General features: G+C 56.7%; 1 protein-coding gene across 8 annotated transcripts in view; it reads right to left on the bottom strand.

Annotated features, from left to right (window-relative positions):
• Positions 1–1392: 1392 nt before the first annotated feature.
• DPH7 (diphthamide biosynthesis 7) overlaps positions 1393–24919 on the bottom strand; it is a 45536-nt gene continuing 22009 nt past the window's right edge. For 3 of the 8 annotated variants that reach the window (XM_003817043.7, XM_034929662.4, XM_063594072.1), the window contains 4 exons: positions 11694–11763; positions 11382–11447; positions 10901–11073; positions 1393–2137 (listed from right to left, as the gene is read on the bottom strand). In XM_003817043.7, coding sequence (XP_003817091.3) covers positions 1728–2137; positions 10901–11073; positions 11382–11447; positions 11694–11763 — 719 coding nt within the window. In that variant the 3' untranslated portion in view covers positions 1393–1727. The other 5 variants (XM_034929659.4, XM_024930100.5, XM_034929658.3 and 2 more) reach the window with 5 other exon arrangements.

The raw sequence follows: 24919 nt of genomic DNA, 5'->3' as shown, positions 1-24919 counted from the left end.
GATGAGTGTTCCCTACAGACTTCACATATTTCAAGCTGATGACCCCCAAGGCAACTTGGAGAACACACTCCCTTTTACTTACCTCCACAGGGATCCAATACAGGTTGAGCGTCGTTATCCAAAATACTTGGGGCTGGGTGCCCTGGCTCATGCCTGTAATCCCAGCACTTTGGGAGGCCGAGACAGGCGGGTCATCTGAGGTCAGGAGCCTGGCCAACATGGTGAAACCCCATTTGTACTAAAAATACAAAAATTAGCCAGGCATGGTGGCACACACCTGTAATCCCAGCTACTCCGGAGGCTGAGGCAGGAGAATCACTTGAACCTGGGAGGTGGAGGGCAGTGAGTCGAGATGGAGCCACCAAGATTGAGCCACTGCACTCCAGCCTGGGTGACAAGAGCATGACTCTGTCTCAAAAAAGGCACAGCTCAACACCTGTAATCCCAGCACTTTGGGCAGCCAAGGTGGACGGATCACCTGAGGTCCAGAGTTTGAGAGCAGCCTGACCAACATGGAGAAACCTTGTCTCTACTAAATATACAAAATTAGCCGGGCATGCTGGTGGATGCCAGCTATTGGGAGGATGAGGCAGGAGAATCGCTTGAACTTGGGAGGTGGAAGTTGCAGTGAGTCAAGATTGTGCCATTGCACCCCAGCCTGGGCAGCAAGAGCGAAACTCCATCTCGGGGGGCAAAAAAAAAAAAAGCTTGGAACCAGAAATGTTTTGGATTTCAGATTTTGGAATATCTGCATGTACATAATGAGACATCTTGGGGATGAGATGAGATACAAGTCTAAACATGAAATTCAATTTTGTTTCATGTACACCTTATACACATAGCCTGAGGGTAGTTTTATACAATATATATGTTTTTTAGGCTAGTCAAATGAAGCTGTGAGAGAAGGAACGAATCTGTAACTGGTTGTCCTCAATTATTGTTTATACAATTTTTTATTATTTAATTTTTAGAGATAAGTCTTGCTCTGTTGCCCCTGGCTCACTGCAGCCTCGACCTCCTGGGCTCAACAATCCTCCTGCCTCAGCCTCCCAAGTGGCTGGGACCATAGGCACATGCACCACACCTGGCTAATTTTTGTTTTACTTTTTATAGAGACTGGGTTTTGCTATGTTGCCCAGGCTGGTCTTGAACTCCAGGCCTCAAGCAATCCTCCTGCCTCAGCCCCTTCCAAAGTGCTGGGATTACAGGCCACTGTGACTGTGCTCAGTAGTTTTAATAATATATGCAACCCGTCACATGAGTTCAGCTGCAGGATTTTCCAAAAGTTTTGGGATTTTGGATTTTTGGACTGGCTGTGCTCAATCTATACAAGCATTTCTGGTGCCATGATGAGGCATAAAATGTTCATTTTAAGCATGTTATAAACTCGTGTTTTTCAAAAAACTTCATTTAATATAAATAGTTGCTTAAACAAGTATGAAAGGCTGAAAGTCAAAATCTGCCTGAGAAACTTAACAAATCTGCAAGCTGGAAACCGCGTCTTTTCCCCACTCTCTGCCAGACAGAATCACCCAGTCCACTTTCAGGGGCCCAGCAGGGAAGCTGATTTAAGAGAAGTCAACAGCTTTTCTGACTACACTGTGGATTCCATCAGTGCACAGGCACCTGCAGGGCTGCAGTAAGCATCTCTGATGAGGTGGTCCCGGGCACTCACTCGCAGTCTCCCTCCTGGTTTCCTTGTGGGAAGGGGCTTCATGATTTCAAGCTCAGTTCCCCTCCCACTCCCAGAGGTGGAGCGCATGGTCATAGAAGGAGCAGGTGGCCAGGAGGCTGAAGGCTGAGTCTGCTTCTTCTGGGTTCACGCCACAGTCACGTGTGGTGGCTGCTGTAGCCTGCAGCCAGGTGCCATTCTTCCTCATGCCCTCTGTGAGTGGCTTCATTCCACTCTGGGGTCTGGCATGGCCCTCCCCATCGTTATCCTCTATGCATTCATGACAGGGTGTTGGCAACTCGCTTGCACCCTTCAGGTCCGCCGTCTTGGTTCCTAGGTTGCTAGGAAAGGACCACGAGGGGGCCCGCTGCAGAGAACGGAAGAGCAGCCAGGACCAGTCGGCTCCATACACCAGCGAGTCGGGCAATGTGTGAGATGTCAGGACCGTCGCCTCCTGCCTCTCCTCTGGAGTGAGAGATGGGAGAACCCAGGAAACACATCACCCAGAGCCTCTCCCCAACCTGTCACGCCTGACAGGGAGACTCCACCAAGAACAGCCCCTCACAGGTCAGCAAGTGTTTCCTGAGGAGCCGTTGTGTCATGCAAAGGAACCAGCAAGACCTGGGCAGATGTTGGAGAAGAAACAGACCGTCATCTTGCAGTGCACACGCCTGTGTGCCTCCAAGAGAAGCATCAAGCGGGGCTACAGAACCTCACTTGATGGTGAAGAATACGGCAAAAGCCAGACAGGGGGAAAGACCTCAGTTAACACTTAAAACCAAAGAACAAAGGAGTTGTAGCCAGCTGGGAAGGAAGGGGATGTCTGAGGAACAGGCAGCATGTGTACAGCAGAGGTGAGAAAGTCCAAGGCTCGCACGGGGAACCACAAACAGGCGGCCATGGCACTGTCAGTGAGTGACAGTGGGCTGGAGCGTCCCAAGCATGCAGGAGTCTGGATCTTGGCTTGGAAAGGAGCCACTGACAAGGTTAAGTGAGCAGTTTCTTTACAGAAGTTGCTACGGCAACTGGAAAGAGGCCACAACCGCCTCCCAGAGCACACAGCAACAGAGGGAATGACGAGGCGTGGCCAAACCCGAGGTGATCTGGAGTCCAGGAGGCAAGGCCAGGGCTGGCAGGGGCAGTTGCGGAGAGCAAGTGGAAGGTGAACCAGGGGCTGCAAGGCTGGGTGGCCACTTGGGCTCTGAAAGGGCTGCCATCGCTACCTCTGAAGTACAGGGATTGATGCCAGCAGTGACCGGAATCAGAACCAGAATGAGTGCTGATGAAGAAGGGCTGAGGGCAGAACAGGACCGCACTGGATTACAAAACGTGCCGAGGTTGTATGGGCCTGGGCCGGGGAGGCCCAACCCTGGGCCCAGGGCTTCAACTGGGCAGAGGTGGCTCCGAGGAGGAGTGAGATGCTGAACGTTCAGAGACAGCCACAGGGGCCCTCGAGCAGCATGTGTGGGGCGACCCTCGGGAGGAAGCCCCTGGGGAGGCCGTTACTGTCCCTTGGGAGGTAGCGTCACAGGGCAGGCAGGACCTCGGCTAGTCTTTCATCCAGCAATCGCTCAACACGTCCACTCGGGCCAGCAGGACCTCTACTACAGCTTAGGAAAAGGTAACAAGGCAGAGTCTAAGCCCTCAGAGAGCCACAGCCTGGGAAAAAGACAGCGAATGAGTGGACGGAAGACACTGTTGCGACCCCAAGAATGGGGAGGCCCTTTCTGATTAGCCACAGGCCAACGTTTCCTCCCTCTTTTTATTTTCAAGACAGGATCTCAATCTGTCGCATACGCTGGAGTGCACTGACCTGGGCTCTGTCTTCCTGCCTCACCTCCTGAGTAGCTGCGACCATCATGCCCCCTAGTTTTTTCTATTTTTTGTGGCCACGGAGTCTCACTATGTTGTCCAGGCTAGTCTTGAACTCTTGGCTCAAGCAATCCGCCCGCCCCTCCCAGAGTGCTGTGACTGCAAGTGTCAGCCACTGCACCCAGACAATACAAATTGTTTTAAAATTAGGCCGGGCGCGGTGGCTCACACCTGTAATCCCAGCACTTTGGGAAGCCAAGGCGGGTGGATCACAAGGTCAAGAGATCGAGACCATCCTGGTCAACATGGTGAAGCCCCGTGTCTATTAAAAATACAAAAACTAGCTGGGTGTGGTGGCATGCACCTGTAGTACCAGCTACTCGGGGAGGCTGAGGCAGCATAATTGCTTGAACCTGGGAGGTGGAGGTTGCATGAGCCAAGATCGTGCCACTGCACTCCAGCCTGGGTGAAAGAGCAAGACTGTCTCAAAAAAAAAAATGGTTTAAATTAAAGATACAGGCTGGGTGCAGTGGCTCACGCCTGTAATTCCAGCACTTTGGGAGGCCGAGGCAGGTGGATCACATGAGGGCAGGAGTTTGAGAGCAGCCTGGGAAACATGGTGAAACCCCGTCTCTACTAAAAGCACAAAAATTAGCCAGGCGTGATGGCGCATGCCTGTAGTCCCAGCTACACAGGAGCCTGAGGCAGGAGAATCCCCTGAACCTGTGAGGTGGAGGTTGCAGTAAGCTGAGATCACCCCACTGCACTCCAGCCTGGGCGACAGAGCAAGACTCTGTCTCAAAAAATACATAAATAAAGTTATGAAAAAGGCCAGCTGGGCACAGCGGCTCACGCCTGTAATCCTAACACTTTGGGAGGCCAAGGCGGGTGGATCACCTGAGGTCAGGAGTTCAAGACCAGCCTGACGAACATGGTAAAACCTCGTCTCTACTAAAAAATACAAAAATTAGCCAGGCGTGGTGGCACACACCTGTAATCCCAGCTACTCCGGAGGCTGCTGCAGGAGAGTTGCTTGAACCTGGAAGGTGGGGGTTGCAGTGGGCTGAGATTGTGCCATTGTATTCCAGCCTAGGAGACAGAGCAAGACTCCGTCTCAAAAAAGAAAGAAAAAGAAAAAAAGGCCTATACAGAGTACCTGACAAAACTGACCTGGAATGTTGAACTCTCAGACCTGTCTTAGTTCACCTCTTCAACTTTGAGAACTGAAGGCCGGATACAGTGGCTCAAGCCTGTAATCCCGACACTGAGGACTGAGTTGAGGCAGGAGGACTGCTTGTGTCCCGGTGGTCCAGGCTGCAGTGAGCTCTGACTGCACCACTGCGCTCCAGCCTGGGTGACAGGACACAAGACCCTCTCTTTAAAAAAAAAACTAAAAACTCACCATAGCCAAAAGGTGACAACAACCCAAATGTCCATCAGAGGATGAACAGACAAAATGTGGTCCATCATTACCTTCTTAAAAAGAGAATTCTGACACATGCTCCAACAGGGGTGAACCTTGAAAACGTTAAGCTATGTAAAGAAGCCGGATATAAAAAGACACGATTCTACTTCCATGAAATATCTAGAAAAGGCAAATCCCCATAGACAGAGTAAACGGAGGTTATAGAGGCTGGGGGAGGGATGTTTGGGGTGATGGAAAAGTTTTGAAAATAAGTAGCAGTGATGATTGCACAGTATTTTGAATGTCTTCTTTTATTTTGTTTTTTTTGAGACGGAGTGTCACTCTGTCGCCAGGCTGGAGTGCAGTGGCGTGATCTCGGCTCACTGCAACCTCCGCCTCCCAGGTTCAACCGATTCTCCTGACTCAGCCTCCCAAGTAGCTGGGACTACAGGCGCCTGACCTCAGGTGATCCGCCCGCCTCAGCCTCCCAAAGTGCTGGGATTACAGGTGTGAGCCACTGCGCCCGGCCTTGAATGTCTTTAATACCACTAAATTGTGGGCGGCAAGCCACCCAGGCACCGAGGCAAGAGACGGAGGACACGAGCTGTTCTAGTATAATAAAATATAAAACAAGAATAGTTATACCAGATATAGATCTTAGATAATGATTATATATGAATATCATTAATCATTAGTTGGTAGTAATTACTCTTTATCCCAATATTATAATAATCCTCGCTCTACAATCATAACCTAGGAAAAACCAGGCCATACAGAGATAGGAGCTGAGGGGACATAGTGAGGTGTGACCAGAAGACAAGAGTGCGAGCCTTCTGTTACATCCGGACAGGGCCACCAGAGGGCTCCTTGGTCTAGCGGTGATGCCAGCGTCTGGGAAGACGCCCGTTGCCAGGCGGACCCTGGTCTAGCAGTAGCGAAGAGTGTCAAGGAAAAACACCTGCTACTTAGCAGACAGGGAAAGGGAGTCTCCCTTTCCCCAGGGGAGTTTAGAGAAGACTCTGCTCCTCCACCTCTTGTGGAGGACCTGACATCAGTCAGCCCTGCCCGCAGTTATCCGGAGGCCTAACCGTCTCCCTGTGATGCTGTGCTTCAGTGGTCACGCTCCTAGTCCGCCTTCATGTTCCATCCTGTACACCTGGCTCTGCCTTCTAGATAGCAGTAGTCAATTAGTGAAAGTACTAAAAGTCTCTGACATGCAGAAATAATAGCGTAAGCTGTCTTTCTCTCTCTCTCCTCTCCCTCTCTTCCTCGGCTGCCAGGCAGGGAAGGGCGCCCTGTCCAGTGGACACGTGACCCACGTGACCTTACCTATCATTGGAGATGACTCACACTCTGTACCCTGCCCCTTTTGCTTTGTATCCAATAAATAACAGTGCAGCCAAACATTCGGGGCCACTACCGGTCTCTGCACATTGGTGGTAGTGGTCCCCCGGGCCCAGCTGTCTTTTCTTTTATCTCTGTCTTGTGTCTTTATTTCTACACTCTCTCGTCGCTGCACACAGGGAGAAGCCCACCGACCCTGTGGGGCTGGTCCCTGCACTAAATTGCACACTTAAAGTGGCTAAAATCATGCATTTTATGTTACATAAATTTTATCACAATTTTTACAAAAGCAGTTAAAAGGCAGGAGACCCAGTGTGTGCCCAACAGACAGTGCTGGAGTGTGTTTAAGAAACTCAAGCAAAGGAGATGCAAGTCAAGGGATTAATGGGCAAGTTCTCCTTCAATTATCAAGGCTACAGAGAAAAGTATCAAGCATTCAGAAGTCTAGGAAACACCACCAAGGGCCTCTCCTAAGCCTCTATCAGGAGGCAAGCTCTATCCAAACAGGCGGTGGCTGGGAACGGCTGTCACCAGGATGGATGGGAGCACAACAAATAGTCAATTGTGAGCTGAGACTTAGGAAAAAACAGGTGGGGCAAGGACAGAAAAATAATATGTTAATGCTGTGTTCTGAGTAGGAAAAAATGCCTTTAAGAATGGGAAGAGATGGCCAGGCGTGGTGGCTCATACCTGTAAACCCAGCACTTTGGGAGGCCGAGGCAGGCAGATCACAAAGTCAGGAGATCAAGACCATCCTGGCTAACACACGGCGAAACCCTGTCTCTAATAAAAATACAAAAAATTGGCCAGGCACGGTGGCTCACGCCTGTAATCCCAGCACTTTGGGAGGCCGAGGCGGGCGGATCACAAGGTCAGGAGATCGAGACCATCCTGGCTAACACGGTGAAACCCCGTCTCTACTAAAAATACAAAAAAAATTAGCCAGGTGTGGTGGTGGGCGCCTGTAGTCCCAGCTGCTCGGGAGGCTGAGGCAGGAGAATGGTGTGAACCTGGGAGGCGGAGCTTGCAGTGAGCCAAGATCCCACCACTGCACTCCAGCCTGGGTGACACAGTGAGACTCCGTCTCAAAAAAAAAAAAAAATTTGCCGGGCATGGTGGTGGGCACCTGTAGTCCCAGCTACTCGGGAGGCTGTGGCAGGAGAATCGCTTGAACCCGGGAGGCGGAGGTTGCAGTGGGCCGAGATCGTGCCACTGCACTCCAGCCAGGGCAACAGAGCAAGACCCCATCTCAAAAAAAAAAAAAAAAAAAGAAAAAAAAGAAAATCACCATTTTGCCATTATCATAATTTATTCAAGCACCAATTGTCTCTGAACTGGGTAAAAGTCTGAAAAGGGAGTTATTGACACAGGTTCAAAGATTCTCACCACAGATTACTGATTAATCCCAAAGAGGAAAATAGTATCTCTTCAGTGAAGGGATTGGGGCAAACACCACCTTAACAAAGTGACCAAATTTCACAAAAATGGAACAATGTGGCATCACAGGCCCTTGACGTGAGGAACTAAGGAGGGCACAGTGCCACTTTCACAGGTTTCCTGGCAAAAATGCACGACCCCTGGCCAACATGGTGAAACCTTGTCTCCACTAAAAATACAAAAATTAGCCAGGCGTGGTGGCAGGTGCCTGTATTCCCAGCTACTCAGGAGGCTGAGGCAGGAGAATGGCGTGAACCCGGAAGGTGGAGGTTGCAGTGAGCCAAGATAGCGCCACTGCATTCCAGCCTGGGTGACAGAGCGAGACTCCATCTCAAAAAAAAAAAAAGCATGACCCCATACCAAAGACTCGCCTCAGACTCAGAGGTGTGAACTGGAAGAGAATGAAAACGATGCATCACGCCACACTGAAGTGACTTTACCAATGCCAGACAAAACTGACTTTAAAACAAAAAATGTTACTAGATTTAAAGACAGACACTTTATATTGATAAAAGGGTCAGCACATCTGGAAGATACCAGAATTATAAACATACATAAAAGAGATCCCCAAAATACGTGAAGTAAAAACTGATGGAAACGAGGCTGGAAATACGTAATTCTACAGTTAGAGTTGGAGGTAACAATAGCCCACTTTCTTTTATTTTTTTGAGATGGAGTCTCACTCTGTCTTCCAGGCTGGAGTGCAGTGGCGCGATCTCGGCTCACAGCAAGCTCCGCCTCCCGGGTTCACGCCATTCTCCTGCCTCAGCCTCCCAAGTAGCTGGGACTACAGGCACCCACCACAGCGCCTGGCTAATTTTTTGTATTTTTAGTAGAGACAGGGTTTCACCATGTTAGCCAGGATGGTCTCGATCTCCTGACCTTGTGATCTGCCCACCTCGGCCTCCCAAAGTGCTGGGATTACAGGCGTGAGCCACCGTGCCCAGCCAACAGACCACTTTCAATATTGCCCAGACAGGAGATTGAGTAAGGAACCAGAAGATCTGAACATTATAAAGCCGAGACCTCACAGGCACCTACAGGGCACTCCAGCCAACGGCAGCAGAACACACGTCCGCAAGTGCACAGGGGCACTCCCCAGCAGAGACCACACTCTAGGCCACAAAACAAATCTCAGTAAATTCAACAGGAATGCACAATGGAATAACATTAGAAATCGGTAACAGAAAGAAATGTGGGCACTTAAAAACATGTAAATTAAACAACACACTCATAAATAACCAACGGTCGAAGAAAAAAACCACATGGGAAATTAGAAAGTACCTTGAGATGAATGAAAATAAAAATACAACATACCAAAATGTATGGGTTGCAGCAAAAGCAGTGCTCAGAGGAAAATGTATCACCATTAATAAAGAAAAAAGACCTCAAATTGTTTTAAGATGAGAAATATTATGGCTGGGCATGGTGGTCCCAGCTACTCGGGAGGCTGAGGTGGACGGATGGTTTGAGCCCAGGGGCTGGGCACGGTGGCTCATGCCTGTACTTTGGGAGGCCAAGGCGGGCGGATCACCTGAGGTCAGGAGTTCAAGACCAGCCTGGCCAACGTGGTGAAACCCCATCTCTACTAAAAATACAAAAATTAGCCGGGCGTGGTGGCACAAGCCTGTGATCCCAGCTACTCTGGAGGCTGAGGCAGGAGAATTGCTTGAAGCCAGGAAGCAGAGGTTGCAGTGAGCCGAGATCACACCACTGTACGCCATTCTGGGTGACAGAGCAAGACTCCATCTAAAAAAAAAAAAAAGATCTCAAATTGTTTTAATACAAGAAATATTATGGTTTGGTATGGGGGGTCCCAGCTACTCAGGAGGCTGAGATGGGAGGATGGTTTGAGCCCCAGGAGGTTGAGGCTGCAGTGAGCTACAACTGCACCACCACACTCCAGCCTGGGTGACAGAGCAAGACCCCATCTCAAAACAAAACAAAAAACGATGAGAAATACAAAGCACATTCACAGAACTAACAGAAACAATACAGAAGAGATGGAGAAACTAAAGATGCAAAAAACAGAGGAATATAGGCCAGGCACGGTGGCTCACACCTGTAATCCTAACACTTTGGGAGGCCAAGGCAGGCGGATCACGAGGTCAGGAGTTCCAGACCAGCCTGACCAACATGGTGAACCCCCCAACTCTTCTAAAACTATAAAAATCAGCCGGGCATGGTGGTGGGTGCCTGTAATCCCAGCTACTTGGGAGGCTGAGGCAGGAGAATCGCTAGAACCCAGGAGGCGAAGGCTGTGGTGAGCCGAGATCGCACCACTGCACTCCAGCCTGGGTGACAGAGCAAGACTCCGTCTCAAAAAAAAAAAAAAAAAAAAAAAAAGAGGAATACCATGCGGAAATCGAGTCAATCAAGTCCTTGAGTACAATCCAGTGCAGAGAAGAAACTGGCCTTGGGAACAGGTGTGGGTCACCCACCGCTGCAGAGAGCAGAGAGCATGTGGGTGGCCCGAGAGGCTGGTGGGCTTAATGGTGGGAAGATGAAGTGGTTTTGTGATTGCTTATTTTTGGAGTGAGGGGAGAGAGAAGAGGCGAAAGAGGAGAGATCATGAGCTGCGAGTCAGGAGGGAAGAGGAGGTCCTGGAGGTTTGAGCAGAGAGAAGAAAATGTGAACCAGTTCTGACGGTGGGGGATTACTGCCTAGAGAAATGTTACAGATCACCAGGAATCCCAGGGACCTACTAGAACACAACGTGGACAGCTGATTCCAGCCACGTTCTCCGGCTCAACCAGAATCAGAGGTGCTTGTTCCCAACAAAACAACACTGGGTTCTGCCCAGAGTGTGAGAAAGGGATGAAGGGAATGGAGTGTGAGCTCACAGGGGGCAGCAGGCCACAGAGTCCCAGCTGACCACAGGCAGGAAGAGCATGGGAGAGCACAGACAAGGATGGTTATGGGAGTGATGGGTGGCCAAGCCTCCAGACTAGAGGTCCCAGTGGGGTCAGAGGTCTGCTGAAATGCAGGAGGCACCGGAATGACGGAGCTGGGAAACCAGGGAAAACTGTGGTTAGAGAGCAGAGATTCTGGAGCTGGGACAGTTATGGATCACGACCAAGTCTAGGGCGCAATGCTGGGAGTGTGTAAAAGCTGAGGGAAGAGCCCAGCAGAGCAAGGGAGCAGGGAGCTGAGGGAAGAACCCAGCAGAGCGAGGGGGCAGGGAACTGGTGCCCTGCCCTGAGGCCCAGCAGCCACGGGTCCCCACTCACCCATTGCCTTTTGGCAGTTGAGGATCTTAAAGCCACTGTGCATGCAGGCGGCCAGGAGCAGGTGGTGGTGGAAAGGGTGCCACTTGATTCTCCATACCCCACCCTGCACGGGCGTGTCTGCCAACGGCTGCTTCATGTTTCGTGTGTCCCACAGTAGGATGTGTTCATCATAGCTGAAACCGACCAACCACAGGAGGCATGTAAGGAAAGCCCAGGCTCACCTGTTCCACAAGGCCCGGGGGGGGCACAGAACGTCTCCCAGAGACCTGTCCCATGCATCCCTCGAGGACAAAGTCCCCTTTCCCAAACCCATATACCTACACTCCGGCGAAGCACTGGCAGACGAAATGCTGCAATGGTGCCAGGAGGAGAGGCAGCGAAAGAGGGAAGAAGGGCCCAGGAGCCCCCACGGGACTCACCTTCCCAGGAGGAAAGGCAGCGAAAGAGACGAGAAGGGCCCGAGAGCCTCCTGGGGACTCACCTTCCCGTGGCCAGGATGTGCTCCCGATGAGGGCTGCTCTGGATGCTGCACACACCCATGGTGTGTCTGCAAGCAGAGGCGGCTTCTGAACCAGTGTCCAGCACACAGACCCACCCAGGGAACGGGAGGGCTGATGACCCAGGGAACGGGTGGGCTGGTGACCCAGGGAACGGGAGGGCTGGTGACCCAGGGAACGGGTGGGCTGGTGACCCAGGGAACGGGAGTGCTGGTGACCCAGGGAAAGGGAGGGCTGGTGACCCAGGGAATGGGAGGGCTGGTGTGGGCACCGAGTGCTGGCCCTTGGGCAGTTACCTTTTGCTGGTGAAGAGAAATTTGCCGGGTACCCTGGTGTCCCAGCCCCTCAGAAGGCCATCGTCACCCCCTGTGTGCAGACAGAGAAGCATCAACACCACCAATGACAGGAAATGAGCGTTCTCAGTGAGGCCGTTGATGTCTGTGAGGAAGCTCCCCCGGGTGACTCTGTCTGTGAGGAAGCTCCCCCGGGTGACTCTGTCTGTGAGGAAGCTCCCCCGGGTGACTCTGTCTGTGAGGAAGCTCCCCCGGGTGACTCTGTCTGTGAGGAAGGTCCCCCGGGTGACTCTGTCTGTGAGGAAGGTCCCCCGGGTGACTCTGTCTGTGAGGAAGGTCCCCCGGGTGACTCTGTCTGTGAGGAAGGTCCCCCGGGTGACTCTGTCTGTGAGGAAGGTCCCCCGGGTGACTCTGTCTGTGAGGAAGGTCCCCCGGGTGACTCTGTCTGTGAGGAAGGTCCCCCGGGTGACTCTGTCTGTGAGGAAGGTCCCCCGGGTGACTCTGTCTGTGAGGAAGGTCCCCCGGGTGACTCTGTCTGTGAGGAAGCTCCCCCGGGTGACTCTGTCTGTGAGGAAGCTCCCCCGGGTGACTCTGTCTGTGAGGAAGGTCCCCCGGGTGACTCTGTCTGTGAGGAAGGTCCCCCGGGTGACTCTGTCTGTGAGGAAGGTCCCCCGGGTGACTCTGTCTGTGAGGAAGCTCCCCCGGGTGACTCTGTCTGTGAGGAAGCTCCCCCGGGTGACTCTGTCTGTGAGGAAGGTCCCCCGGGTGACTCTGTCTGTGAGGAAGCTCCCCCGGGTGACTCTGTCTGTGAGGAAGCTCCCCCGGGTGACTCTGTCTGTGAGGAAGCTCCCCCGGGTGACTCTGTCTGTGAGGAAGCTCCCCCGGGTGACTCTGTCTGTCAGGAAGGTGACGCGGGTGACTCTGTCTGTGAGGAAGGTGCCCCGGGTGACTCTGTCTGTGAGGAAGGTGCCCCGGGTGACTCTGTCTGTGAGGAAGGTGCCCCGGGTGACTCTGTCTGTGAGGAAGGTCCCCCGGGTGACTCTGTCTGTGAGGAAGGTCCCCCGGGTGACTCTGTCTGTGAGGAAGCTCCCCCGGGTGACTCTGTCTGTGAGGAAGGTCCCCCGGGTGACTCTGTCTGTGAGGAAGGTCCCCCGGGTGACTCTGTCTGTGAGGAAGGTCCCCCGGGTGACTCTGTCTGTGAGGAAGGTCCCCCGGGTGACTCTGTCTGTGAGGAAGGTCCCCCGGGTGACTCTGTCTGTGAGGAAGGACCCCCGGGTGACTCTGTCTGTGAGGAAGGTCCCCCGGGTGACTCTGTCTGTGAGGAAGGTCCCCCGGGTGACTGTGTCTGTGAGGAAGGTCCCCCGGGTGACTCTGTCTGTGAGGAAGGTCCCCCGGGTGACTGTGTCTGTGAGGAAGGTCCCCCGGGTGACTGTGTCTGTGAGGAAGGTCCCCCGGGTGACTCTGTCTGTGAGGAAGGTCCCCCGGGTGACTGTGTCTGTGAGGAAGGTCCCCCGGGTGACTGTGTCTGTGAGGAAGGTCCCCCGGGTGACTGTGTCTGTGAGGAAGGTCCCCCGGGTGACTGTGTCTGTGAGGAAGGTCCCCCGGGTGACTGTGTCTGTGAGGAAGGTCCCCCGGGTGACTGTGTCTGTGAGGAAGGTCCCCCGGGTGACTGTGTCTGTGAGGAAGGTCCCCCGGGTGACTGTGTCTGTGAGGAAGGTCCCCCGGGTGACTGTGTCTGTGAGGAAGGTCCCCCGGGTGACTGTGTCTGTGAGGAAGGTCCCCCGGGTGACTGTGTCTGTGAGGAAGGTCCCCCGGGTGACTCTGTCTGTGAGGAAGGTCCCCCGGGTGACTCTGTCTGTGAGGAAGGTCCCCCGGGTGACTCTGTCTGTGAGGAAGCTCCCCCGGGTGACTCTGTCTGTGAGGAAGCTCCCCCGGGTGACTCTGTCAGTGAGGAAGGTCCCCCGGGTGACTCTGTCTGTGAGGAAGGTCCCCCGGGTGACTCTGTCTGTGAGGAAGCTCCCCCGGGTGACTCTGTCTGTGAGGAAGCTCCCCCGGGTGACTCTGTCTGTGAGGAAGCTCCCCCGGGTGACTCTGTCTGTGAGGAAGCTCCCCCGGGTGACTCTGTCTGTGAGGAAGCTCCCCCGGGTGACTCTGTCTGTGAGGAAGCTCCCCCGGGTGACTCTGTCTGTGAGGAAGGTCCCCCGGGTGACTCTGTCTGTGAGGAAGGTCCCCCGGGTGACTCTGTCTGTGAGGAAGGTCCCCCGGGTGACTCTGTCTGTGAGGAAGGTCCCCCGGGTGACTCTGTCTGTGAGGAAGGTCCCCCGGGTGACTCTGTCTGTGAGGAAGGTCCCCCGGGTGACTGTGTCTGTGAGGAAGGTCCCCCGGGTGACTGTGTCTGTGAGGAAGGTCCCCCGGGTGACTGTGTCTGTGAGGAAGGTCCCCCGGGTGACTGTGTCTGTGAGGAAGGTCCCCCGGGTGACTGTGTCTGTGAGGAAGGTCCCCCGGGTGACTGTGTCTGTGAGGAAGGTCCCCCGGGTGACTGTGTCTGTGAGGAAGGTCCCCCGGGTGACTGTGTCTGTGAGGAAGGTCCCCCGGGTGACTGTGTCTGTGAGGAAGGTCCCCCGGGTGACTGTGTCTGTGAGGAAGGTCCCCCGGGTGACTGTGTCTGTGAGGAAGGTCCCCCGGGTGACTGTGTCTGTGAGGAAGGTCCCCCGGGTGACTGTGTCTGTGAGGAAGGTCCCCCGGGTGACTGTGTCTGTGAGGAAGGTCCCCCGGGTGACTGTGTCTGTGAGGAAGGTCCCCCGGGTGACTGTGTCTGTGAGGAAGGTCCCCCGGGTGACTGTGTCTGTGAGGAAGGTCCCCCGGGTGACTGTGTCTGTGAGGAAGGTCCCCCGGGTGACTGTGTCTGTGAGGAAGGTCCCCCGGGTGACTGTGTCTGTGAGGAAGGTCCCCCGGGTGACTGTGTCTGTGAGGAAGGTCCCCCGGGTGACTCTGTCTGTGAGGAAGGTCCCCCGGGTGACTCTGTCTGTGAGGAAGGTCCCCCGGGTGACTCTGTCTGTGAGGAAGGTCCCCCGGGTGACTCTGTCTGTGAGGAAGGTCCCCCGGGTGACTCTGTCTGTGAGGAAGGTCCCCCGGGTGACTCTGTCTGTGAGGAAGGTCCCCCGGGTGACTGTCTGTGAGGAAGGTCCCCCGGGTGACTCTGTCTGTGAGGAAGGTCCCCCGGGTGACTGTGTCTTTGAGGAAGGTCCCCCTGGGTGACTGTCTGTGAGGAAGCTCCCCCGGGTGACTGTCTGTGAGGAAGGTCCCCCGGGTGACTGTGTCTGTGAGGAAGGTCCCCCGGGTGACTGTGTCTGTGAGGAAGCTCCCCCGGGTGACTGTGTCTGTGAGGAAGCTCCCCCGGGTGACTCTGTCTGTGAGGAAGCTCCCACGGGTGACTCTGTCTGTGAGGAAGGTCCCCCGGGTGACTCTGTCTGTGAGGAAGGTCCCCCGGGTGACTGTCTGTGAGGAAGCTCCCCCGGGTGACTGTCTCTGAGGAAGGTGCCCCGGGTGACTGTGTCTGTGAGGAAGGTCCCCCGGGTGACTGTGTCTGTGAGGAAGCTCCCCCGGGTGACTGTGTCTGTGAGGAAGCTCCCCCGGGTGACTCTGTCTGTGAGGAAGGTCCCCCGGGTGACTGTCTGTGAGGAAGCTCCCCCGGGTGACTGTCTGTGAGGAAGGTCCCCTGGGTGACTCTGTCTGTGAGGAAGCTCCCCTGGGTGACTCTGTCTGTGAGGAAGCTCCCCTGGGTGACTCTGTCTGTGAGGAAGGTCCCCGGGTGACTCTGTCTGTGAGGAAGCTCCCCTGGGTGACTCTGTCTGTGAGGAAGCTCCCCTGGGTGACTCTGTCTGTGAGGAAGCTCCCCTGGGTGACTCTGTCTGTGAGGAAGCTCCCCTGGGTGACTCTGTCTGTGAGGAAGGTGCCCTGGGTGACTCTGTCTGTGAGGAAGCTCCCCTGGGTGACTCTGTCTGTGAGGAAGCTCCCCTGGGTGACTCTGTCTGTGAGGAAGGTGCCCTGGGTGACTGTGTCTGTGAGGAAGCTCCCCTGGGTGACTGTGTCTGTGAGGAAGCTCCCCTGGGTGACTGTGTCTGTGAGGAAGCTCCCCCGGGTGACTCTGTCTGTGAGGAAGCTCCCCCGGGTGACTGTCTGTGAGGAAGGTCCCCGGGTGACTGTCTGTGAGGAAGGTGCCCCGGGTGACTGTGTCTGTGAGGAAGCTCCCCCGGGTGACTCTGTCTGTGAGGAAGCTCCCCCGGGTGACTCTGTCTGTGAGGAAGGTCCCCTGGGTGACTGTCTGTGAGGAAGGTCCCCTGGGTGACTGTCTGTGAGGAAGGTCCCCTGGGTGACTGTCTGTGAGGAAGGTGCCCCGGGTGACTGTGTCTGTGAGGAAGCTCCCCCGGGTGACTGTGTCTGTGAGGAAGGTCCCCTGGGTGACTCTGTCTGTGAGGAAGCTCCCCCGGGTGACTCTGTCTGTGAGGAAGCTCCCCTGGGTGACTGTCTGTGAGGAAGCTCCCCTGGGTGACTGTGTCTGTGAGGAAGCTCCCCTGGGTGACTCTGTCTGTGAGGAAGGTGCCCTGGGTGACTCTGTCTGTGAGGAAGCTCCCCTGGGTGACTGTCTGTGAGGAAGCTCCCCTGGGTGACTGTGACTGTGAGGAAGCTCCCCTGGGTGACTGTCTGTGAGGAAGCTCCCCTGGGTGACTCTGTCTGTGAGGAAGGTGCCCTGGGTGACTCTGTCTGTGAGGAAGCTCCCCTGGGTGACTGTCTGTGAGGAAGCTCCCCTGGGTGACTGTGTCTGTGAGGAGGCTCCCCTGGGTGACTGTGACTGTGAGGAAGCTCCCCTGGGTGACTGTCTGTGAGGAAGCTCCCCTGGGTGACTCTGTCTGTGAAGAAGCTCCCCTGGGTGACTGTCTGTGAAGAAGCTCCCCTGGGTGACTGTCTGTGAGGAAGCTCCCCTGGGTGACTCTGTCTGTGAAGAAGCTCCCCTGGGTGACTTTCTGTGAGGAAGGTGCCCTGGGTGACTCTGTCTGTGAAGAAGCTCCCCTGGGTGACTCTGTCTGTGAGGAAGGTCCCCTGGGTGACTCTGTCTGTGAGGAAGGTCCCCTGGGTGACTCTGTCTGTGAGGAAGCTCCCCTGGGTGACTCTGTCTGTGAGGAAGGTGCCCTGGGTGACTCTGTCTGTGAGGAAGCTCCCCTGGGTGACTCTGTCTGTGAGGAAGCTCCCCTGGGTGACTCTGTCTGTGAGGAAGCTCCCCTGGGTGACTCTGTCTGTGAGGAAGCTCCCGTGGGTGACTCTGTCTGTGAGGAAGGTCCCCTGGGTGACTCTGTCTGTGAGGAAGGTGCCCTGGGTGACCGTGTCTGTGAGGAAGCTCCCCTGGGTGACCGTGTCTGTGAGGAAGCTCCCCTGGGTGACCGTGTCTGTGAGGAAGCTCCCCTGGGTGACTGTGTCTGTGAGGAAGCTCCCCCGGGTGACTGTGTCTGTGAGGAAGCTCCCCCGGGTGACTCTGTCTGTGAGGAAGGTCCCCGGGTGACTCTGTGAGGAAGGTCCCCCGGGTGACTCTGTCTGTGAGGAAGGTCCCCCGGGTGACTGTCTGTGAGGAAGCTCCCCCGGGTGACTCTGTCTGTGAGGAAGGTCCCCGGGTGACTGTGTGAGGAAGGTCCCCCGGGTGACTCTGTCTGTGAGGAAGGTCCCCTGGGTGACTGTCTGTGAGGAAGGTGCCCCGGGTGACTGTGTCTGTGAGGAAGCTCCCCCGGGTGACTCTGTCTGTGAGGAAGCTCCCCCGGGTGACTGTCTGTGAGGAAGGTCCCCTGGGTGACTGTCTGTGAGGAAGGTCCCCTGGGTGACTGTCTGTGAGGAAGGTCCCCTGGGTGACTGTCTGTGAGGAAGGTCCCCTGGGTGACTGTGTCTGTGAGGAAGGTGCCCTGGGTGACTGTGTCTGCGAGGAAGGTGCCCCGGGTGACTGTGTGTGTGAGGAAGGTGCCCCGGGTGACTCGACTGTGTCTGTGAGGAAGGTGCCCCGGGTGACTCTGTCTGTGAGGAAGGTGCCCCGGGTGACTCTGTCTGTGAGGAAGGTTCCCCGGGTGACTCTGTCTGTGAGGAAGGTCCCCCGGGTGACTCTGTCTGTGAGGAAGGTCCCCCGGGTGACTGTCTGTGAGGAAGGTCCCCCGGGTGACTCTGTCTGTGAGGAAGGTGCCCCGGGTGACTCTGTCTGTGAGGAAGGTGCCCCGGGTGACTCTGTCTGTGAGGAAGGTCCCCCGGGTGACTCTGTCTGTGAGGAAGGTCCCCCGGGTGACTCTGTCTGTGAGGAAGGTCCCCCGGGTGACTCTGTCTGTGAGGAAGGTCCCCCGGGTGACTCTGTCTGTGAGGAAGGTCCCCCGGGTGACTCTGTCTGTGAGGAAGGTCCCCCGGGTGACTCTGTCTGTGAGGAAGGTCCCCCGGGTGACTCTGTCTGTGAGGAAGGTCCCCCGGGTGACTCTGTCTGTGAGGAAGGTGCCCCGGGTGACTCTGTCTGTGAGGAAGGTGCCCCGGGTGACTGTGTCTGTGAGGAAGGTCCCCTGGGTGACTCTGTCTGTGAGGAAGCTCCCCTGGGTGACTGTGTCTGTGAGGAAGGTCCCCCGGGTGACTCTGTCTGTGAGGAAGGTCCCCCGGGTGACTCTGTCTGTGAGGAAGGTCCCCCGGGTGACTCTGTCTGTGAGGAAGGTCCCCCGGGTGACTCTGTCTGTGAGGAAGGTCCCCCGGGTGACTCTGTCTGTGAGGAAGGTCCCCCGGGTGACTCTGTCTGTGAGGAAGGTCCCCCGGGTGACTCTGTCTGTGAGGAAGGTGCCCCGGGTGACTCTGTCTGTGAGGAAGGTGCCCCGGGTGACTGTGTCTGTGAGGAAGGTCCCCTGGGTGACTCTGTCTGTGAGGAAGCTCCCCTGGGTGACTGTGTCTGTGAGGAAGGTCCCCTGGGTGACTCTGTCTGTGAGGAAGCTCCCCTGGGTGACTGTGTCTGTGAGGAAGGTCCCCTGGGTGACTCTGTCTGTGAGGAAGGTCCCCTGGGTGACTCTGTCTGTGAGGAAGGTCCCCTGGGTGACTCTGTCTGTGAGGAAGCTCCCCTGGGTGACTGTCTGTGAGGAAGCTCCCCTGGGTGACTCTGTCTGTGAGGAAGGTGCCCTGGGTGACTGTCTGTGAGGAAGCTCCCCTGGGTGACTCTGTCTGTGAGGAAGCTCCCCTGGGTGACTGTGTCTGTGAGGAAGCTCCCCTGGGTGACTCTGTCTGTGAGGAAGGTCCCCTGGGTGACTCTGTCTGTGAGGAAGGTCCCCCGGGTGACTCTGTCTGTGAGGAAGGTCCCCTGGGTGACTCTGTCTGTGAAGAAGCTCCCCTGGGTGACTCTGTCTGTGAGGAAGGTCCCCTGGGTGACTCTGTCTGTGAGGAAGGTCCCCCGGGTGACTCTGTCTGTGAGGAAGGTCCCCTGGGTGACTCTGTCTGTGAAGAAGCTCCCCTGGGTGACTGTCTCTGAGGAAGCTCCCCTGGGTGACTGTCTGTGACGAAGCTCCCCTGGGTGACTGTGTCTGTGAGGAAGCTCCCCTGGGTGACTCTGTCTGTGAGGAAGGTCCCCTGGGTGACTCTGTCTGTGAGGAAGGTCCCCCGGGTGACTCTGTCTGTGAGGAAGGTCCCCTGGGTGACTCTGTCTGTGAAGAAGCTCCCCTGGGTGACTGTCTCTGAGGAAGCTCCCCTGGGTGACTGTCTGTGACGAAGCTCCCCTGGGTGACTGTGTCTGTGAGGAAGCTCCCCTGGGTGACTGTGTCTGTCAGGAAGCTCCCCTGGGTGACTGTGTCTGTGAGGAAGCTCCCCTGGGTGACTGTGACTGTGAGGAAGCTCCCCTGGGTGACTGTCTGTGAGGAAGCTCCCCTGGGTGACTCTGTCTGTGAAGAAGCTCCCCTGGGTGACTGTCTGTGAGGAAGCTCCCCTGGGTGACTCTGTCTGTGAGGAAGGTGCCCTGGGTGACTCTGTCTGTGAGGAAGCTCCCCTGGGTGACTCTGTCTGTGAAGAAGCTCCCGTGGGTGACTCTGTCTGTGAGGAAGCTCCCCTGGGTGACTCTGTCTGTGAAGAAGCTCCCGTGGGTGACTCTGTCTGTGAGGAAGGTGCCCTGGGTGACTCTGTCTGTGAGGAAGGTGCCCTGGGTGACTCTGTCTGTGAGGAAGCTCCCGTGGGTGACTCTGTCTGTGAAGAAGCTCCCGTGGGTGACTCTGTCTGTGAGGAAGCTCCCGTGGGTGACTCTGTCTGTGAGGAAGCTCCCCTGGGTGACTCTGTCTGTGAAGAAGCTCCCCTGGGTGACTCTGTCTGTGAGGAAGCTCCCCTGGGTGACTGTCTGTGAGGAAGGTCCCCTGGGTGACTGTCTGTGAGGAAGCTCCCCTGGGTGACTGTCTGTGAGGAAGCACCCCTGGGTGACTCTGTCTGTGAGGAAGCTCCCCTGGGTGACTCTGTCTGTGAGGAAGCTCCCCTGGGTGACTCTGTCTGTGAGGAAGCTCCCCCGGGTGACTCTGTCTGTGAGGAAGCTCCCCCGGGTGACTGTCTGTGAGGAAGCTCCCCCGGGTGACTCTGTCTGTGAGGAAGGTCCCCTGGGTGACTGTCTGTGAGGAAGCACCCCTGGGTGACTCTGTCTGTGAGGAAGCTCCCCTGGGTGACTCTGTCTGTGAGGAAGCTCCCCTGGGTGACTCTGTCTGTGAGGAAGGTGCCCTGGGTGACTCTGTCTGTGAGGAAGGTGCCCTGGGTGACTCTGTCTGTGAGGAAGCTCCCCTGGGTGACTCTGTCTGTGAGGAAGCTCCCCTGGGTGACTCTGTCTGTGAGGAAGCTCCCCTGGGTGACTCTGTCTGTGAGGAAGCTCCCCTGGGTGACTGTCTGTGAGGAAGCTCCCCCGGGTGACTCTGTCTGTGAGGAAGCTCCCCCGGGTGACTCTGTCTGTGAGGAAGCTCCCCCGGGTGACTGTGTCTGTGAGGAAGCTCCCCCGGGTGACTGTGTCTGTGAGGAAGCTCCCCCGGGTGACTCTGTCTGTGAGGAAGCTCCCCCGGGTGACTCTGTCTGTGAGGAAGCTCCCCTGGGTGACTCTGTCTGTGAGGAAGCTCCCCTGGGTGACTCTGTCTGTGAGGAAGCTCCCCTGGGTGACTGTGTCTGTGAGGAAGCTCCCCTGGGTGACTCTGTCTGTGAGGAAGCTCCCCTGGGTGACTCTGTCTGTGAGGAAGCTCCCCTGGGTGACTCTGTCTGTGAGGAAGGTCCCCTGGGTGACTCTGTCTGTGAGGAAGCTCCCGTGGGTGACTCTGTCTGTGAGGAAGCTCCCCTGGGTGACTCTGTCTGTGAGGAAGCTCCCCTGGGTGACTCTGTCTGTGAGGAAGCTCCCCTGGGTGACTGTGTCTGTGAGGAAGCTCCCCTGGGTGACTCTGTCTGTGAGGAAGCTCCCCTGGGTGACTCTGTCTGTGAGGAAGGTCCCCTGGGTGACTCTGTCTGTGAGGAAGGTCCCCTGGGTGACTGTCTGTGAGGAAGCTCCCCTGGTTGACTGTCTGTGACGAAGCTCCCCTGGGTGACTGTGTCTGTGAGGAAGCTCCCCTGGGTGACTGTGTCTGTCAGGAAGCTCCCCTGGGTGACTGTGTCTGTGAGGAAGCTCCCCTGGGTGACTGTGACTGTGAGGAAGCTCCCCTGGGTGACTGTCTGTGAGGAAGCTCCCCTGGGTGACTCTGTCTGTGAAGAAGCTCCCCTGGGTGACTGTCTGTGAGGAAGCTCCCCTGGGTGACTCTGTCTGTGAGGAAGGTGCCCTGGGTGACTCTGTCTGTGAGGAAGCTCCCCTGGGTGACTCTGTCTGTGAAGAAGCTCCCGTGGGTGACTCTGTCTGTGAGGAAGCTCCCCTGGGTGACTCTGTCTGTGAAGAAGCTCCCGTGGGTGACTCTGTCTGTGAGGAAGCTCCCTTGGGTGACTCTGTCTGTGAGGAAGGTGCCCTGGGTGACTCTGTCTGTGAGGAAGCTCCCCTGGGTGACTCTGTCTGTGAAGAAGCTCCCGTGGGTGACTCTGTCTGTGAGGAAGCTCCCGTGGGTGACCCTGTCTGTGAGGAAGCTCCCCTGGGTGACTCTGTCTGTGAAGAAGCTCCCCTGGGTGACTCTGTCTGTGAGGAAGGTGCCCTGGGTGACTCTGTCTGTGAGGAAGCTCCCCTGGGTGACTGTCTGTGAGGAAGGTCCCCTGGGTGACTGTCTGTGAGGAAGCTCCCCTGGGTGACTGTCTGTGAGGAAGCACCCCTGGGTGACTCTGTCTGTGAGGAAGCTCCCCTGGGTGACTCTGTCTGTGAGGAAGCTCCCCTGGGTGACTCTGTCTGTGAGGAAGCTCCCCTGGGTGACTCTGTCTGTGAGGAAGCTCCCCCGGGTGACTGTCTGTGAGGAAGCTCCCCCGGGTGACTGTCTGTGAGGAAGCTCCCCCGGGTGACTCTGTCTGTGAGGAAGGTCCCCTGGGTGACTGTCTGTGAGGAAGCACCCCTGGGTGACTCTGTCTGTGAGGAAGCTCCCCTGGGTGACTCTGTCTGTGAGGAAGCTCCCCTGGGTGACTCTGTCTGTGAGGAAGGTGCCCTGGGTGACTCTGTCTGTGAGGAAGGTGCCCTGGGTGACTCTGTCTGTGAGGAAGGTGCCCTGGGTGACTCTGTCTGTGAGGAAGCTCCCCTGGGTGACTCTGTCTGTGAGGAAGCTCCCCTGGGTGACTCTGTCTGTGAGGAAGCTCCCCTGGGTGACTGTCTGTGAGGAAGCTCCCCTGGGTGACTGTGTCTGTGAGGAAGCTCCCCCGGGTGACTGTGTCTGTGAGGAAGCTCCCCTGGGTGACTGTCTGTGAGGAAGCTCCCCCGGGTGACTGTGTCTGTGAGGAAGCTCCCCCGGGTGACTGTGTCTGTGAGGAAGCTCCCCCGGGTGACTGTGTCTGTGAGGAAGCTCCCCCGGGTGACTCTGTCTGTGAGGAAGCTCCCCCGGGTGACTCTGTCTGTGAGGAAGCTCCCGTGGGTGACTCTGTCTGTGAGGAAGCTCCCCTGGGTGACTCTGTCTGTGAGGAAGCTCCCCTGGGTGACTCTGTCTGTGAGGAAGCTCCCGTGGGTGACTCTGTCTGTGAGGAAGCTCCCCTGGGTGACTCTGTCTGTGAGGAAGGTCCCCTGGGTGACTCTGTCTGTGAGGAAGGTGCCCCGGGTGACTCTGTCTGTGAGGAAGGTGCCCCGGGTGACTCTGTCTGTGAGGAAGCTCCCCCGGGTGACTGTGTCTGTGAGGAAGCTCCCCTGGGTGACTGTCTGTGAGGAAGGTCCCCTGGGTGACTCTGTCTGTGAGGAAGGTCCCCTGGGTGACTCTGTCTGTGAGGAAGCTCCCGTGGGTGGCTCTGTCTGTGAGGAAGGTCCCCTGGGTGACTCTGTGAGGAAGCTCCCCTGGGTGACTCTGTCTGTGAGGAAGCTCCCGTGGGTGACTCTGTCTGTGAGGAAGCTCCCGTGGGTGACTCTGTCTGTGAGGAAGGTCCCCTGGGTGACTCTGTCTGTGAGGAAGGTCCCCTGGGTGACTCTGTCTGTGAGGAAGGTGCCCCGGGTGACTGTGTCTGTGAGGAAGCTCCCCCGGGTGACTGTGTCTGTGAGGAAGCTCCCCCGGGTGACTGTCTGTGAGGAAGCTCCCCCGGGTGACTGTCTGTGAGGAAGCTCCCCCGGGTGACTCTGTCTGTGAGGAAGGTCCCCCGGGTGACTGTCTGTGAGGAAGGTCCCCCGGGTGACTCTGTCTGTGAGGAAGGTCCCCCGGGTGACTCTGTCTGTGAGGAAGGTCCCCCGGGTGACTCTGTCTGTGAGGAAGGTCCCCCGGGTGACTCTGTCTGTGAGGAAGGTCCCCTGGGTGACTGTCTGTGAGGAAGGTCCCCTGGGTGACTCTGTCTGTGAGGAAGGTGCCCTGGGTGACTCTGTCTGTGAGGAAGGTGCCCTGGGTGACTCTGTCTGTGAGGAAGGTCCCCTGGGTGACTGTGTCTTTGAGGAAGCTCCCCTGGGTGACTGTCTGTGAGGAAGGTGCCCCGGGTGACTGTGTCTTTGAGGAAGCTCCCCTGGGTGACTGTCTGTGAGGAAGGTGCCCCGGGTGACTGTGTCTGTGAGGAAGGTCCCCCGGGTGACTCTGTCTGTGAGGAAGGTCCCCCGGGTGACTCTGTCTGTGAGGAAGGTCCCCCGGGTGACTCTGTCTGTGAGGAAGCTCCCCTGGGTGACTGTGTCTGTGAGGAAGCTCCCCCGGGTGACTCTGTCTGTGAGGAAGGTCCCCTGGGTGACTCTGTCTGTGAGGAAGGTCCCCTGGGTGACTGTCTGTGAGGAAGCTCCCCCGGGTGACTCTGTCTGTGAGGAAGGTCCCCGGGTGACTCTGTGAGGAAGGTCCCCCGGGTGACTCTGTCTGTGAGGAAGGTCCCCTGGGTGACTGTCTGTGAGGAAGGTGCCCCGGGTGACTGTGTCTGTGAGGAAGCTCCCCCGGGTGACTCTGTCTGTGAGGAAGCTCCCCCGGGTGACTCTGTCTGTGAGGAAGGTCCCCTGGGTGACTCTGTCTGTGAGGAAGGTCCCCTGGGTGACTGTCTGTGAGGAAGCTCCCCCGGGTGACTCTGTCTGTGAGGAAGGTCCCCGGGTGACTCTGTGAGGAAGGTCCCCCGGGTGACTCTGTCTGTGAGGAAGGTCCCCTGGGTGACTGTCTGTGAGGAAGGTGCCCCGGGTGACTGTGTCTGTGAGGAAGCTCCCCCGGGTGACTCTGTCTGTGAGGAAGGTCCCCTGGGTGACTGTCTGTGAGGAAGGTCCCCTGGGTGACTGTCTGTGAGGAAGGTCCCCTGGGTGACTGTGTCTGTGAGGAAGGTGCCCTGGGTGACTGTGTCTGCGAGGAAGGTGCCCTGGGTGACTGTGTCTGTGAGGAAGGTGCCCTGGGTGACTCGACTGTGTCTGTGAGGAAGGTGCCCCGGGTGACTCTGTCTGTGAGGAAGGTGCCCCGGGTGACTCTGTCTGTGAGGAAGGTGCCCCGGGTGACTCTGTCTGTGAGGAAGGTTCCCCGGGTGACTCTATCTGTGAGGAAGGTCCCCCGGGTGACTCTGTCTGTGAGGAAGGTCCCCCGGGTGACTGTCTGTGAGGAAGGTCCCCCGGGTGACTCTGTCTGTGAGGAAGGTCCCCCGGGTGACTCTGTCTGTGAGGAAGGTGCCCCGGGTGACTCTGTCTG

Source organism: Pan paniscus, chromosome 11, assembly GCF_029289425.2.
Source record: "Pan paniscus chromosome 11, NHGRI_mPanPan1-v2.0_pri, whole genome shotgun sequence".
In the NCBI taxonomy this organism is placed as follows: Eukaryota; Metazoa; Chordata; class Mammalia; order Primates; family Hominidae; genus Pan; species Pan paniscus.
Note: the sequence above shows the minus strand (reverse complement) of the source record. Positions and strands in the feature narration are given on the sequence as shown.